The sequence below is a fragment of the Apostichopus japonicus genome, chromosome 22 (genome assembly GCF_037975245.1).
Source record: "Apostichopus japonicus isolate 1M-3 chromosome 22, ASM3797524v1, whole genome shotgun sequence".
In the NCBI taxonomy this organism is placed as follows: Eukaryota; Metazoa; Echinodermata; class Holothuroidea; order Aspidochirotida; family Stichopodidae; genus Apostichopus; species Apostichopus japonicus.
In genome coordinates this window covers 24,443,816-24,461,564 of record NC_092582.1, presented here as the reverse complement: position 1 = coordinate 24,461,564, position 17,749 = coordinate 24,443,816, and the positions used below count along the sequence as shown (strand labels likewise).

At 38.0% G+C, this 17,749-nt stretch overlaps 3 protein-coding genes across 24 annotated transcripts in view; 1 reads left to right on the top strand and 2 right to left on the bottom strand.

Annotated features, from left to right (window-relative positions):
- Positions 1–17,749, top strand: part of LOC139963637 (uncharacterized) — a 664,171-nt gene that overhangs the window by 13,593 nt on the left and 632,829 nt on the right. For 18 of the 21 annotated variants that reach the window (XR_011791662.1, XR_011791682.1, XR_011791665.1 and 15 more), the window contains exons 7-8: positions 623–14,353; positions 16,045–16,198. Coding sequence is in view for 2 of the 21 variants with exons in the window: in XM_071964643.1 (XP_071820744.1) it covers positions 16,150–16,198 (49 nt within the window). In the remaining 19 variants the exon portion in view is untranslated. Of the gene's footprint in view, positions 1–622; positions 14,354–16,044; positions 16,199–16,961; positions 17,152–17,749 lie in introns of all 21 variants that reach the window. The other 3 variants (XR_011791675.1, XR_011791677.1, XR_011791679.1) reach the window with 3 other exon arrangements.
- Positions 1–17,749, bottom strand: part of LOC139963622 (uncharacterized) — a 204,974-nt gene that overhangs the window by 48,844 nt on the left and 138,381 nt on the right. The window lies entirely within an intron of this gene.
- LOC139963623 (uncharacterized) overlaps positions 1–17,749 on the bottom strand; it is a 105,239-nt gene that overhangs the window by 48,844 nt on the left and 38,646 nt on the right. The window lies entirely within an intron of this gene.

The window sequence follows — 17,749 nt, the reverse complement described above, 5'->3', positions numbered from 1 at the left end:
CTTTGGGTGGATAGCTTCATCCTTCTTGATGTGTTATCAAACCTCTTTACTTCTTTTTATTATAGTCTAGTCAGAGACTAGGACTTTGAGTCCAGTTTCCGTAGTCTGATCTGTGGTAGGTGGAAGGGAGGTGAGGAGGGTAGGTGGTACTCTTGATAAGCTATTTTACCATGTTTACCCTTCTTAAGATGACCTGGCACCATTTTGCAAGTCATTGTAACATCATGGCTTAAATTTAACATCCTTCACACATTTAAAGTAGTTGAAAACACATGAATGTCACATAAATATATACATTCAACCCCCCCCCCCCCACACCACCTAACTCTTGGCAAAGCTGTGCATATCTACACTACACAGTGAAGAATGTTGGATTTTGTAAGTAAAAGAATAGTATAAATTGGTTTGATATAATTATTCTCTCCATTCTATTATTAAATATTTAAAGTTCCTTTGGATCTACGGTGTTCCTATTATTTCATACCATTGGTAGCATTATCTTCTTGTATTATTTAATATATTTCACTCAGAAATTATTCTTTTGCTATTTTGTGAGCCTTTTGGAATATTTATTGAATATAAACTCGTTTAGATTCATTTTCTTTCCATTTTTTACTGATAGATTTCAACTGAGTGGAACACACAGAGGTGTCTACGGATGGAAATTACCGTGGAAAGATCAGGAAACTGTTCTGAGAAGTAAATGATCATCTTTAGTTTCCATGTTGTAAAAGTGTGGCAAGTATGGCTTGCTTCTAATGAGGTCACACTTTGCTAGAACTGTATATAAAACATAAGATTTTTAAAACAACTGAAATTGTCAACTGTCAAGACTAAGAAATAAAATATATCTTTAAATTAAAATCTTATTCCGTTAGAGTTGCTTTTTGAAAGGGAGGGTATTGTTTTTCTATATAAAGGGAGGTTGGTGTGTGTGTGTGGGGGGGGTTCTCATTTTAAGAGGTAAATACAAACACAGAATTAGGGGGTTGATGAGAGGAAGTTTTTTTACAATTGCTTCTGTAATATTATTTGATGACATTGTTGCAGATCATTTGTTATTGTTTGTAATTTGTCTCATTTATTTGCAAAAATGTGTTTCGATTTCTTTCTGTAAATTGACAAAGCATGTTTTACAATCATGGAAGGTAAAATGGAGCAATGGGGTGGGGGAAGAAATAGGAATGTTGTTTTTCTTGCCCAATGTGGTCTGTTTGCCAAACTTACAGTAGTAGTCAGTATATTAGTGGTCAGTACAGTAATCTGTGCTGTATTTCTGTGTGTATGAAATTTGCACACAAAAAAAGCAACAAATCAGTTAATAAGGTTAACTTTGGAAATATGTATGAATTTATAGTCCTCACTCCAACTGATGACAAATGAAAGCAGAAATTGTTTTGATACAACCTCACTTAGTGACAGACTTACCAAAGTAGATGTTATCAGCATCTGAGATGTAGATTTTCCTCTTTGGTTAACAAGATATGACAGATAAAGGTCACTATGTTAATTTTCATGTTGTTTGAAATGCACAACATGTTTGTTTTCAATTCTTGTTACATTGGTTTGGTGCTCTGTTTCAAGCTACAATCTTTCTGTTCACATTTTGTTGACATGCTGCTGTATTGCTGTGTATGATTTGTGCATTGAATGACCAAAGCCTGTTCAGCCCTTAACACAGATTTCATATTGACCCCATCAGAAAATACTCTGTCAGTGGAAACAAATATCCCTTGATTTTATATATTATATTATTGATTGAATCAACATAACACTAAGCCATTCTTTTGTTTTACAACTTTGAGAACCCAATCTCCAATAATTGTATTGTTATGATTGTATGATAGTTATGATAGTAGTTACATAATATTGAATATGCTAGAAAAAGTTAGATAATTGTAATGGTAATAGACTTTCTATGTTTTGTAGAGTTTGTTATGCTTTAAATAGTAATGACTGTTTTGTTTGTAAATTCAGATTTTATATCTACTCAAGACTTCAGTCTAGAATTGATGTAATATCTAACACTGACATTCCAGTAGAGAGGACTTTCCTTGTTTGTGTGAGATATGCATTTTTAACATGATTTATGTGTCACCCTTCACTTGATGACCATTTCTTATTAAGGATTTTTCTTTATTGTTGATTTATAAAGGTAACAGTATTCCATATTTCATTGTCAGAATATGCTATGATGGTTAGTTGACTGGTTACTTATGTGCTATATTATTTACTTTTACACTGTTTAAGCTTTGTGCTAATGTGAGTTATGTAGTTATGCTGTGTAATGGGTTGATTGGCATGCATGGTATGCATAATGGGTTGATTGGCATACATGGTATGCATAATGGGTTGGCTGGTATACATGGTACAGTATGTATAATGAGTTGATTGGCATACATAGTATGTATAATGAGTTGATTGTCATACATGGTATGTATGAATTGATTGCCATACATGATATGTATAATGAGTTGATTGTCATACATGATATGTATAATGAGTTGATTGTCATACATGGTATGTATAATGAATTGATTGGCATACATGGTATGTATAATGAGTTGATTGTCATACATGATATATATAATGGGTTGATTGGCATACATGGTATGTATAATGAGTTGATTGTCATACATGGTATGCATAATGCATTGATTGGCATACATGGTAGGTATAATGGGTTGATTGCCATACATGGTATTTATAATGGGTTGATTGCCATACATGGTATTTATAATGGGTTGATTGATATTAATGAACTTTGAATGGCGTATAGGGCCAGAGACTGTATACTTCGTTTCTGTCCGTGATGTAGGCCCAATCATTCATAATACATGTTCACCATTACATACAGAACATCAATGTAACACCTAAAATAATGAATTTTAAGGACGGTTAGTTAAGGCTAATGATGTATTAATACTCTCTCATGTTTATGTATATGGTTGATGATTATTCATGAGATGCTGATTATTTTGTTCACTGTTTAAACTTAAATTCTCTGTTTCGTTGTCTATCATTCCCAGCCAGTTTTCCGTTGTTCATTTATTCTTGTTTAATTATACTTTTTGTATAATATAACAAATTGTTAGACTCCAGCTGAAATGCCACGTGTGAGTTATTGTTGTTTTGTACATTGTATTTATAGTTACACTATTAAAGGAAGTAAGGACGTTGTACTACTGCTCCGTATATAAGGTACTGGTTAGAATTGAAATCTAAAACACGCTACAAACTAAAGGTGATATTCGTTGCACCGACATGCTGAATACCTGGAGTGTCAAAGGAAGGTCGGTGTGAGTCGGAAGGAATGGCTATAGGGGAAGGGGGGTGAGTGCATTATAGCATCTCTTAGTTCACTTGTTAGATCAAGATATTCAGTTTGTGACATTCTTCAGTGTTGATGACACCAGCTCCACTCTTCTACGATTGTACTTTAAGACATTATTGGGTCCTTCGGCTGGATCCTTTGTTAGCGAAACAATGCGATTTAAACAAATGATCGATTTTTACTTTAATTCATATTCTCAGTTTACGTTTGGTGTCGACATTTCTAGATAAACGTCAATACTTTAGGAAAATCGTTACAATTTCGATAAAGCGTCGAAAGCTTGTGCCATCAGTCTAAATTGTTCTATAAGAAAAATCAAATACCAGAAATAAAACCACAAAATTTCAACATGTAAAGTCATGTTTCTTTTCGGCCAAGAATGTGTTAACATAATTTTCTGTGATCAATGTTCCTTCTGAGCAACCCTCAGATATTATATTGCGTACTTTGTAATAACAGTCGGAGCGGATGTTGCCACCTGGTACAACTAACACCAACAGACACAATGAAACCCAGACAATAATGTTTCATACTATAATGTATACCTCTGTCATTCCAGTTTTGATTCTTACAAGGGGTGGCAGACAAATATTTGAGGGTCTACTGAACAGAATCAGTAAATCTTAAGATTTTGTATTAACGTCATATTTGCGTATTGAGAGAGAGTAAAAGTATACCTGTTTTACACTGAAGTTCAGTTGCTGCCCAGTGTTTATGACTGGGTGTAACAGACAAATATTCAAGGGCCTATCCCTCCCCTATAGCTAACCCTCTGCTCCTCCCCTGCCCTCCATTAGGGGACAAGATTAGTTCAGTTTCTGCCTAGTGTATATGACTACTCTTGTAGAAAAGAGTTGCCTCCGATATAGCATTGTAACAAGAGCTCACTAAAACACGTCATTTACAGGACCGCAACACTTGACAAAGATGCTTCGTTGAGCATTGGTCGTTGATTATCAGTAGGCTTACATCTATAATGACTTTATAAGCTTCAGTTATGTGCTTGACTTGAGCGAAAGACTTGTGACTTGACTTGACAAACATTGGCTTGGTGAAAACACTGTGATAAACTCAGCTCAAAGTTTATCTAACAGTAAAATTTAACTTAAGTCAATAACGTGTCATCCATTGTAACTTGATAATAAATTATTTAAAGCAGCATTTTGGGTCCTTTTCTATGGTTTTTCTCAACCTCACTGATTCCACGATACCATAACGACATACATAACTAGCTTATCTATTCAAATCTTACTTCAAATGGTGGCATAAAAGTCGAAAAATTTACACCTTTCAACTTTGTTTTTCTCTAAGATATTTTCCGTTGGGATCCAAATAGACCTCGCCCATAATATGAATATTTAAAAGCTACGAAACGTCATTGGCCAATACGTAATACAACACCATGCTTGATTGTGTAGATTGTCTATGGTAGTTTTACCAGGGTGCTGTTCGAGTCCAGCTCGCTGGTTGTATCAAGTTACCAACTCGACGTTTTGAATCTATTTTTAGCAACGGCTCATAATTTAACCTGCCTCTCTGATTGGTTGAATTCAAACTAGTGGGTTTTGGCATGGAGGTCTGTTTTACCTCCATGGTTGGGGAACTGTATGTGATTATCATTAAATGTGTAAATGTCGGTGGACACTTTTCTCATTATCTGCAAATGTCCTAAATTACTCGCCAATCAACGCTTTTGGCAGGGAAAAAACTTGGCTAATATCTTAGTTTGCTGTTTTGTGATTGGTATATGTAAAGAACTTGATGGACTTGTCAATAAAGTGCATGGAAAACGGCGACAAAACGCAAAATGCTGCTTTAAGCAACATGTTTCTCAGCAGTATAAACCAGTGATTTCCAGAAAGAAAGCCAAACCTGTTTTCACTTGACATGTTACATATCGGAACATAGAAAAACGATCTTTAAATGTATTTTGTTTTCCTTCTTAATATGAATATACTTATATTCGTATCTATCTTTCTTTATCATAAACTTGCTATATTAATATTAACATATTTGTTCGCGTCTATCTTGCCTTTCCTAATCAGGAACTTGCTTGCCTATTGTTATCGCTATTTACTTAGCCTGTACCACAAACTAAATTTATAACGTACTTAAGTACCGTTGTATGACAGTCACTGTTTACACATTCAACAAACACATATCAAGATCATAAGAAGTTTGCCCCGTGTTATTGTATAATTGTTTCATAGTTTGTTGATATTATCATTATTACGAGATATGACTAGATATCTTTTAAGATTGAAGCTAAGATGCTTCAGTTCCATTACGTATTAAGTTATCAGGTTTTATAAAGATGGATAACGAAGATTTATTTTCTCACTGGGAAAAGAGGAACATATTCTATATGGATGCGTCCCGATGAAATTTTTACAGCGCTTTAAAGGGCCATCAAGATAAAAATATTTTCTCCTAATAAATTTCCTTTTCTAAACCAGATAGGAAACTTATATTCCGGAGCTAACAGTACCGATTAGTTTCATTCTGTTCATCAAAACGGCATATGATACAGACTTTATACATTCAAGCAGCAAAAGCCACACACACTGATGTCGTGTATGGAAGGTAAATGTTACATCTAGTCTGCATATATGATAAAATCAACAATAACTAGACAACTGTATTTGTACACAAATACTTGCATTGTAGTGCGCGGTGAAGGTGAGAGTTAGTTGTTGATATTCAATGGAGGGGTCTTTGGTTACTGCAACCCTTTTGAAGTTATTTCGGTCACGAATAAGCCAGTCGGCGTTTGGTCTTTAACGCAGACTTAAAGCAGCATTTTGCGTTGGGTCGCTTTTTTCCACTTTTTTAACATGTGCATCGATTTTTTTACATGTATCAATCATAAAACAGCAATCTAAGATACCATCCAAGTTTCATCCTGCCAAGAGCGTTAATTAGCGAGTAATTAACGATTTATGTCGATAAATGAGAAGAGTGTCCTCGACAAATTTCACAGTTAAAATTAATCGCATACAATTCCGCCAAACCCACTAGTTTGAATTCAACCAATCAGAGATGCAGGTTTAGTTATGAGCCGTTGCTAAAAATAGATTCAAGACTTCGCGTTGGTTGTACCAGGGAGTTGTTATGCAACTCCCTGGTACAACTGCCATATAGACTGTACACAAATCAAGCGTGGTGTTATATTTCGTATCTGTCAATGACGTTCGTAGTGTTTAAATATTCATATTATGGGCCAGGTTTATTGGGTTCCCAACGGAAAATATCTTGGAGAACAACAAAGTTGAAAGTTGCAAATTTTCGACTTTTATGCCACCATTTGAAGTAAAATATAAATAGATTAGCTAGTTATGTATGTCGTTATGGCAAAGTGGAATCAGTGAGGTTGAGAAAAATCATAGAAAATGACGCAAAATGCTGCTTTAAGGCAGGCTTAATTTATAAACAGTACTTTAGCTAGCAAGCGCCTGAAATATCAGCGAAGAAATTATGACTAAAGCCATCACAGATTAACCGGACAACAAAGCACATTAACGGTTGTCAATAACGACTCACACATGTTCCGGACGTAACAGAGAATTTAGAGTCCTGGACTAATTAAACTACATGTTAACGTTACTGTACCCTCGCCTAGTTAGCGAAATTGTACGAACATACGGTGATTTATTGTTATAGGGACACGAGTCGTATATTTTATCTTCATATCTCCATTTATTTGGCCCTTTTAATTACAGCTTCCCGGATCACAATTAACGAAGTATTTTCTGTGTCTTCTTACGCACTTTATGCGGAGTGGTAAAAGACGGTATCACAACCCATCTAGGTCTCCCTATCCCTTCAACGTGCACTTATGCAACGAGTTAAATGAATCTGGAGGTTTCATGTCAATTGGGTGCGCGCGTACCATGCATGGAGGGTCATGTGATGTGTTCCAGGGTGGTACCAAACTGATATTTCTCTGTAGCAGGTCGAGAATAGTGTTAGTGACTTCATAAAAGATTTGCACCAAGACGGATCGGATATGGGAACTAACGGCATAAGGAGGTACTGGTACTTCAGGCCTACGAAATAGTGCTAATATGCTAACGTTCAACCTTATTCTCTTGAATGAAGGCAGGCCTTCTACATAATAGATCTTACTTATTAATACAGCTCCAGGGGCAAGCTTTGTCTCATATGGCCTAACGTTATTACTACTTGCTCTAAGTGAATGTAGAAATGTGGGGAAATGTTTAGTTCAGTGCAACCACGGAATTCTCCATGGAACAGAGCCTAATGCTGCTCGAGGGGAATATAGCTATCACGTTAGGCTACAGGCACGGTTATTGCTAGGTAACGGGTGTCGTCTGCTGCTCTAAGCACGCAAACACATTTACGTACTAGTTGGGTGAAATCATCATGCGTAATAGGGAGAGTAGTATATTAGTACCACCCTGGAACACATCACATGACCCTCCATACATGGTACGCGCGTACGCGCGTATTTACTGTGTGATAGTTTCTCCAGATTCATTTAACTCGTTGCACTTGTGTATTTACAACGTCACCCAACTAAATGATTTCCCCCTATGGCTATGTCTATTTAAAAACTACATTTATACTGAAGGCCAAATGCACGATTTATCTAACGAATACAATGTAGGTCTAGTCTATCATTGTACAACTGTGACACTCTCCTGTCGATTTTCTGGCCCTGGTTCATCGTCACACTAAACACGTAACATATGACTGTGTAGTATATAATGCCATGCCATTACGGGCTAGAGATAAGTGCCCGAGATCACCTAATAACACCGAGTCGTTGCGGATAAATTCGATTAATATTTGTTGCTTGCAACTCTTTAGCAGAATGTGTTTAACTATAATGCTTTTAAATGTTACCTGTATTCATTAATTCGAGAATAACGAGCCAAAGTAGTCAATATTTGAAGAAAGATGCCACTCAAAGAGATCTATTGTCTTTACGTGTGTAGAATTAACTGTTCGCTGCCGCGGTTCTTTGCAAATCTGGATCTGGTTTTTTTCCTGCGTAGCCAACCTGTGAACTTGAGATTGCTGTGAAGAATAAATGTTGAGCTGGCATTCACCAGCCAGCCTTGTATACGGTGGAGAGGGCTAGTATTTCCAATTTTGTCGCGCGCATGCATACTACAATAAACATGACTCTACCCCAGTCAGTGGCGACGGAACGGGGGGAGGGGGCTTGGGGGGCAATGAAAAAGTTGAGGGGGCAAATGCATGATAAGCCCCCCCCCCCAATATTTACCAAGGCTCCGAAACGTGCATCTGCCCATTTTTCAATGCATACCAGGCGCGTATCCAGGATTTTCAAACCCGGGGGGCGCGAATTACTATCTAAGCGGAGCGCCACCATCGGTTGGCGCGCAGCGTACAAGAAAATTTCTTGTTTTGAAACCCCCCAGATCACCGGAAACGGCACTTCTCGGGCTTGAAATGACCAACCAGATGTACACTTTTTGCCTGAGAACCAAGTATTTCCTAATAGTTTTTTTTCCATCCATAACCTTTTTGAAGATTGTCAACCCGGCACACATCATGTTCGACCTGATCGCATCTCCTGTGGGTCTTTGCTTTTGTAGGTGATTCTACGTCGCGGCCCACAATACCCGTCAGCCCCACTTTTCAAGGTTTTAAGCCCCATATTTGTTCAGAATTTGAAAATTCACATTTCTCGTGAATAAACTCACTTCAAAACATACCAATAATGTTATACAAAATTTCATCTATGGACAACCAATATAGAAAAAACTTCCTTCAACCCCTAACAGACCGGTCAAAATTGCACGAGTAGAGGGAAGTGTGATGTAGAATGTTGGTCAGAAATTTTCGAAAATTCAGACACAGTTAATTTATTGTTGTACAAATATTAAAACCTGTTATAACGGCTATTATAAAACTTGGTTGAAGGAAATGAAAAAATAGCAGATATTTCCGAAACCGAACACTACACACATAGGCGTAAGAGGCGCGGCGGCAGTGGCGGAGGTAGGGGGATTGGTCAGGAGTGGCGAGAATGGTCTGAAGGGGCGCTTTCGACACTATCTAAGCGGAGCGCCACCACTGGTTGGCGCGTAGCGTACAGAAAATTTTTGAGTAAAGATACTCCCTAGATCGCCGGAAATGACCCTTTCCGGGCCTGGCTAATTTGCAGATAAACGAAGAATAAGGTGTTATCGCCAAATTACACCAACAAAATGTGACAAATGTCAATAAGTAGGTGAGAGCGCAATAAAAAAGTCAATTATCTAGATAAGTAAAAAGTGGTAAAGAGCTGAAAAAGGCGCCAGCAGTCCATTTGAGTCCGTCAGGGGGTTTCCGCCCCCCTGACCATATGGACGCTCCGCCACTGCGCGGCGGGGGTGCAGGCCCTAATTCGCCATTACTAATGTAAAAGAGTTTTGACATAATTGGACCTCGGTGCTTTTTATACATCTACATGAGACATGTCGTTGTTTACATTAGCATCCCGCGGTATACTGCGCAATTTGAACGGACCGTACGGTACATGATTGCATGCGATGTAATAACCGATGCTTGCTTATATGATATTGACATGAACGCGTTGAACGCGCGCTTCGCGCGCGAAAATTTCTGGTTATTTTTTCAGGCAAGTCGGACAATTTTGAGGCTTTTCATCCTGGAACGCCATTTTCATGCTCACTGATATGATGTGATATCTGCTGTTTGCGTTACAAATTCGAACAGGCGCGTAGCGAGGAATTTGCCAAGGGAGGGGTGAAGCCTGTAGGCAAATTATCTAAGCGTAGCGCCACCATAGGTTGGTGCGAAGCGTACAAGCAAATTTTGGCCGAAAATGTCTCCCAGATCGCTGGAAATGACACTTCCCAGGCCTTATAAGTTGCCTCTCAGCACTTTCTATTTTGAAATTACTTAGCGATACCATTTAAAAAAATGCTGAATGGGGGGCGGGCGGTCGCCCCCATCCCAAAATGAGTCATGTTCCCCGACGACACGGTCGAGTTCGAGACCAGCCACAGTTGGTTTCATAGCACAATTCTACACACTCGTTATGATAGACCATATATAGTATATATATAGATAATTAGTGAGAGAGGAAAATGGAAACGTCAAAAATGGAGTTGTCGGTGTAAGGGGTAGGGTGAGTCACACTTTTACGAAATCATTGATCCGTCACTGGCTACCCTTTAGCGCTGTAATGATGTCACTATTCTTCTTTCTCTTCACGATGTCTTCGCGTTTTGCTTTTACTCCCTCTTTTTCTCCTTTTTCTCTCTTTCTTCTTTTTCTTTTCCCTTCCTTCCTCTCCTCCTCCTCTTTTTTCCCCTCTTTTTTCTTCTCTTTTTTTCTCTTCTCTTTTTCTTACCCGGGGGGCGCGCGCCCCCAACGCCCCCCCCCCTGGATACGCACCTGCATACTTGTCGATCTGTCCGGTGCACACGTATATTATATAGGTGTAATAATTTTAGTAATTGCTGGGGACCCTCGGCCCGTCCCCTGGCTATAGACCACATTGTCACCCCAACCGCGTCTTCACGGCCCGTGAAAAGTGGAAGCAGTGAGTGTGAGTACCGGTAAGCGTAACACAACTTCGTCGTAGGCCAATGACTTGCCTCATTTCAGCCAGTTCTCCAACATCCCCTTACTTAGTGGCGGAGCGTCCATATATACAGTCAGGGGGCGGATGCCCCCCCCCCCTTGACGGACTCAAATGGACTGCTGGCGCCCTTTTCAGCTTTTCACTACTTTTACTTATTCGCGATTATTGACTATTTTATTGCGCTCTCATCTACCTATTGACATTTGTCATATTCCGTTGGTGTAATTTTCCGACAAAATGGCGACGACACCTTTTTATTCTCCGTTTATCTGCAAATTAGCAAGGCCCGGAAAGTGTCATTTCCTGCAATCTCGGGTGTAACTTTACTCAAAAATTTTCTGTACGCTCCGCGCCAACCTGTGGTGGCGCTCCGCTTAGATACTGTCGAAAGCGCCCCTACAGACCATTTTTGCCCCCACCCCCTGACCAACAACCCTAGCTCCGCCACTGCCCTTACTACACTCAAAAACGTATTTGCGAGTACACTACGAGTAATAGATACTCTCTTAAAACACCATCGAATATACAAATTACAATGTTTTTACAGACTTTTACGTGCAATCTGAGAAATTGCAGGCTTGAGACCCATATTTTAGGGCTAGGTATTCGCAGCATAAAACACTCGGGAAGTGCCGTTTCTGGCCATCTGATGGTTTGAAAAAAAAAAAAAATTTCTTGTAACGTAATAACACTATTGTAAAACCAGAGGCTAAATTAAAGGATGCTTTTAGGCACTTGATATGTAATATCGAAATGTTGTTGAACATTAAAACACGCTACTGGCAGTGCAGGTTGGATGTTTATAACACTCTAACTTTTTGAGAATGAGTGAAAGTAAACAAGTGAATTCCATGAATTAAAGTGACTGTACAATGTAGACTGTTAGTTCCTCAAATACAACTGAAAAATCATTGTAAAAATCAACACTTTATGTGGATAAGGGATATGTTTACACTCACTAGATTACAAAAAGGTATATATATATATACTAGATTACAATAAGGGATATGTCTACACTCTATTACAATAAGGGATATATCTATATCGATTAAATTAAAGGATATATGTCTACCCCAGATTAAAACAATGGATATAATGTCAACCCTAGATTTTGATATGGGGTATGTCTACCCTAGATTACAATAAGGAATATGATGCATACCCTAGACCTAGATATTTATAGGGGATATGTCTACCCCAGATTACAATAGGTAATATGTGTACCCCATATTAAAATGAAGGATATGTCTACCCCAGATTAAAACAATGGGTATAATGTACACCCTAGGTTTAAATAGAGGATATGTCTACCCTAGATTACAATAGGGGATATGATGCATACAATAGACCTAGATAATTATAGGGGATATGTCTACCCCAGATTACAATAGGGTATATGTGTACCCCAGATTAAAACAATTGTTATATCTATGCCAGATTAAAATAATGGATATGTGAACCCAAGATTACAATAGGGAATATGTCTACCCTAGATTACAATAGGGGATATAATGCATACCCTAGATAACAATATGGGATATAATGTTTACCATAGATTTCAATTAGGGGTATGTCTAACCCAGATTATAAAAAAGGGGATATGTCTATCCTAGATTATAATAGGGGATATGTTTACCCCATATTAAAACAATGGATATGTCTTTTCCAGATTAAAATAATGGATATAATGTTCACCCTAGATTACAAAAAGGGACATGTAGTATACCCTAAATAACGAAGCGGAGATGACTTTTACCTTATATTACAATTAGGGATATGTCTACATCAGATTAAAGCAATATGCCTACCCTAGATTACAATGAAGGATATGATGTTTATCCTAGATTGCAATAGGGGATATGTCTACACTAGATTACAATAACGGATATGTTCACCATAAATGGAAAAAAGGGATATGATGTTTTCCATAGATTACAATAAGGGATATGATCTTTACCCTAGATTACAATAAGGGATATAATGTGTACCCTATATTACAATAGGGATATGATCTTTACCCTAGATACAATAAGGGATATTTTGTTTACACTAACTTACAATAAGGGATTTGTCTACCCTAGATTACAATAATTGATACTTTTACACTATATTACAAATGTCATGAGGTTATGTAATTTATAAATCAATGAATTACTGTTAACATGTAGGCCTGTTTCAGAGGGGTGACTCGTCATCTCTGAAGCCTTAAAGGAGCACTCCAGTGGTTTAACATAGTTTTAAGGTGAATATCTTGAGAAACTCAAGAGCTATTCGTATACTTCTGGCACCTAAATTTTCATTTTCTTTTTGGACTGAAACATATCCATACGAAAAATTCTGCCTAGAGTTACCCTTCAATATAATATTTACTGATAAGGAATACATTAGCCTGCAGTACCGTCATGAAGTGTCCAAGACGTTGATAGGCACCATCCAATGTCAAGAAAACACACATTTCGAATGTATTAAACTATATACACTATCAACCTTCCTGCACCGTCAACTACAACATATCCATATCAAAACTCTAATATATCGTGGAATCAACCTACACTGTTACTGACTTTGTTCTTTATGATTAAGTTTTGTAATAACATTTAAGTTAAATCTTACTTTGCACCTCTACTACAGGTTTCAAATAACTACCGGTGAGTGGTACGGTATTGAATCTTAAGTTCCTTGCCACGTTTAGTTAGAGGGCCATGTGGAGAAGTCAATAAAGCAAATTGCTGTACGGGCCTGTGTAGATTTGATCAGTTATCTCTCAGCTGTGGCTTTTAATGATTTAACTCTCGTGGTGACCCTTTGGAGTTTACAGATTGGTTTTCTTTACATATTTTAGAGATCTGAATGACGTATTTACTCTTTTCTCCTTTTCTTCTTTTTATTTTCCCTTACTTCCTCCTCTTTCCCCCCTCTTTTTTCCCTTTCTTCTTCTCTTTTTTTTTTCTCTCCTCTTTTTCTTACCTGGGGGGTGCGCGCCCCCAACGCCCCCCCCCCTGGATACGCGCCTGCTATGAACGCATCATTACCAGAAAATTGTCGAGGTGTCAATAATGAATTTACAGTTTGCGGCATATCGTTGCAGTCCTCACTTTTAGATTTAACGAATTTCCCATTTTGTTGTAAATTGCTATTATTTGAATTGGAAGATTGATCATTATCTGAAAAAGAGGGGAATTTCCCTCGTGGCCAATGGAAATGACTTGAACAAGTCTCATTTTCAAAATCTAAACAAACCAACGACACAGTGTAAAGTAGCGTTTGAAGAACGGCTGTATGGTTGTATACTTTCCTGTTTGTTCGGTGTGATTCCCCGAAGCTACAGTACTGGCTTACTAAATTTGAAGATATTGCAATATATTCCAGATGGTGAACATATTACTGAAAGAAACAGACTGAGTATATTGCAATTGTCAAAGAAGAAATCCCACGTATGTCTTGTGTTCCTTTCAAGTTTCATATTGTTAGGCTATGTACCTACAAGGGCAGGGACATCATAACGTTGAAGTTATGGCTTAGGCCTTCTCTAGTCATATAAGAAAAGTGAGCCTAACTTAGTACTAGTCCAATGGTTTTAGTTACAATATCCAATACTACCGCAATGCCAGCATAAAGCTTGACCTAGGCTCAGCACAATGTAGGAGTAGCTGAGGTTGGTTAAGGAAGTAATATTGCCCTGCCACTCTTTATCAATTGATCATGTCATGATAACATGTCTTCCTTGCATATTTGAGAGCTAAATACTGTTTAAAATAAAAACTCTTAGAGGGCATTCAAAGATACAAGCACTGTCGTCCATTAGGATGGTGAGCACTTGCCAACCCCCCCCCCCTCCCCATGGGCTCCACTAGGGCTGCAAAATCACTATCAGAGAACATTAAATATCTGAAAGGGGAAATGCCTCAGCTGAAGTCCCCAGGGACTCCCACCAGGGCTTAGATTTATACTTCATAGAATTTTTCTCTCTTGAACATGTATTTACATGTTTTAAACTTAGTAGAAGAGGACAAGAAGTCTCAGAGATGTTACAGAGCTCTTCTGAAGCACCCGGCTAGGGCTCAGATATATATTCCACAGAGTAAAATTTGTTTTACTGACATGTCCTCATGTGCTCAAAATTGCAAGCAGGTTCCAGGAAATAGTTGAAAATACTGAAGATTTGGAGAGCTTTGCAGTAACCTTGTAAGTCCAGCCACTATAAACAGAGAACACAATTGGAAATACTTCCTACTCATCTGAGTATATACAGCTGTGAATACAGAATTGTCACTTTTGCTTGTTTTGTTGGTAAACATTGCTGAGCTAGTCACTGCAGTTGGTTTTAAAAATTCTAATTGGTCTAAAAATTGATCTAACTTCACCGACTTGAGTACGGTGGCTTAATAGGGACATAGGAAAAAAAAAAGTGTCCCTAAATTTCAAAATTTTGACTTTTTTATCTCAAAACTTTTTCAACTCAATATTTTGAGGTTACAAGTGTCTTCATTAAATTTGTGGAAAGAACTGACCATATTGGATAGCAATTGACTAGCTGAACAGGGTACTCTATAAACATTTGGTGATTTAAATCTGGAAAGAGTACCCCCAGAGAGTGGTGTAACTAGGTCAATGTAGGCAATTCAGTCTCCAGGGGCCTGGTGCCATTAAATGAAGAAAAATAATATAAAAACACACATCCACCAAAGCTGACACACTAAATTAGATACAATTATCTCCTGATGAGTGGAAATTCAAAAGACATTCTGTCCTCAATAGGAAAGAGAGGTGCGAAATCTCACAAATTTCTCAGTCAAGCCAAACCGTGCATGATTGGGTTTGTGTGAGGTTGGGCTCTCCTTTGGGAGCTCATTTATATTACTGTACCGCACCTTTATATGCCACTTCCACTAACCACCAGACAATCCGGTTCAACTTTGATGGTTTACTGATGAATTGTTTTTACACTTATCTGGTTATTGGAAACTGAAGTGTACTTTCCTTCTGGATTATTTCTCTGTGAATGTCTATGTATACAGGGTAGTTAGCCAGAGACATACACATATCTAATTCTGGACGACATTCTCAATATCTACTATCAGTAAAAATTAATCTCATTCACATCATTTTCTGTTTTTTTCATTAGGTTAACTTGAATTATCCTGAAGCGAGCTATTAGGGGATCACCTATTCCACCTGTAGTTACCAATTTTTGATGGAAGCTTTCACACTGTGCTGACAAGGACAATGAATGGTTCATCATCTGATATTTCCTCCATGTGATGGTAATCACATTAATGGTTAGTGTAGAACAGTGATAGTAATGTTTCAACTACCTCTGGTAGATTTTATGGATAGCATCGCAGATGAAGGAATACTCTTGTTTCTCCATTCACTCTCACTAAAAGAATTTTATTTAAAGTTTTAACTCATCCACTCAATATACAACCGACAGAATTAATCTGTAGTAAGGGTATTAAATGATCGGATTCTTGCTGGATTAATCCAGAACTTGGTACTGTATGTTTGTAATGACCTTGCCATGACACAATAGCTGCCTAAACACCCTCTGGTACATTTTACTATTGCCAAACTGAAATAAAAATTGCTTCCTGAGACTCAATTGAATAAAGTCTAGTTGTAGAACTCCTGACAATTCCAGAATGGTAAGACTGGAAGACAACTTGTTGGCTTGTATGAAAGTAGTTTGGTTACCTACAAATATATTTGCCGTCTGTTGATGTATTTATTTTCTTCAGATTCAAACCAAAACTTGAAATACCATTTTAGATTCTATAATGCTGTAGAAACATGAAAGAAGTCAACTCAGTCTGTATTGCTGAGCTATGTGTTAGAGGTATTTGTAATGAGCACTCCATCAAACAAAAACAAAAAACCTTGATTAATTTAGGTAGGTCACACAACTATGGATATAATCTTGAATGTACTTTGTTTGTTATTTGATTTGCATTTTGCTTTAATATTGGAAATATGATTTGAAATATAATTGGACAGTAAACTCACATCAACTCCACCTTTGATATTCATCTCAAATCATCATAGAGCGGGAGCCCAGAGGGTTTGGTTAGCTGGGAAGGTAACCAATTGCCTTGTACATGACAATGTTCACAGTGCATTCCTGTATATGAAACCAGACGACTGGCAAACCGGCTGTGGTGGGTGTGGCTGGGAGAGCAATTTTAAAGTCACCTAAAAGCTAACCTAGATCAGCTTTCATGGTAACCACATCAAAGTAAGTACAATGTGTCAGGTATGGCCCCAAGAGCAACAAATGGCCATCGCCAGTAATTATTGGTGGTGGGGTACCCCTGCCAGTCATCAATAATTGACCCCTCACGGCTGACCTAGGTCAGCTCATGAGGTAACCACTTGAAACCTACTGGAAAATGATGGTTAGGACTTCAGATACAAGGGATGGGCATTGCCAGTAATTTTTATTGGTGGGGTACCCCTGCCAGTAGGCCCCAAAATGCCCCTCCCCTCATTGACCTAGGTCAGCTCATGAAGTAACCAGTTGAAAACTAATGGAAAATGATTGGCAGGACTATATGTAAGGGATGGGCATTTCCAGAAATTTATATCTACGACCTATGACCTGAAACTTGGTTTCTTTGAGAGGACAATATATAAACTCTGATCATTGACTTTGACCTCTTGATAACCTCTGTGAATAAAAAATTCCATGCATTATATTCCATGCATTATATTCTATAATTATTTAATATTGTTATATAACTATGCCGTACCTTTACAAAGTCAGTTAATCCGACCATCAACTCCCACACGAGACTGGCGAATCACGCTACAGTGTCATCAAGGATGCTGCATGC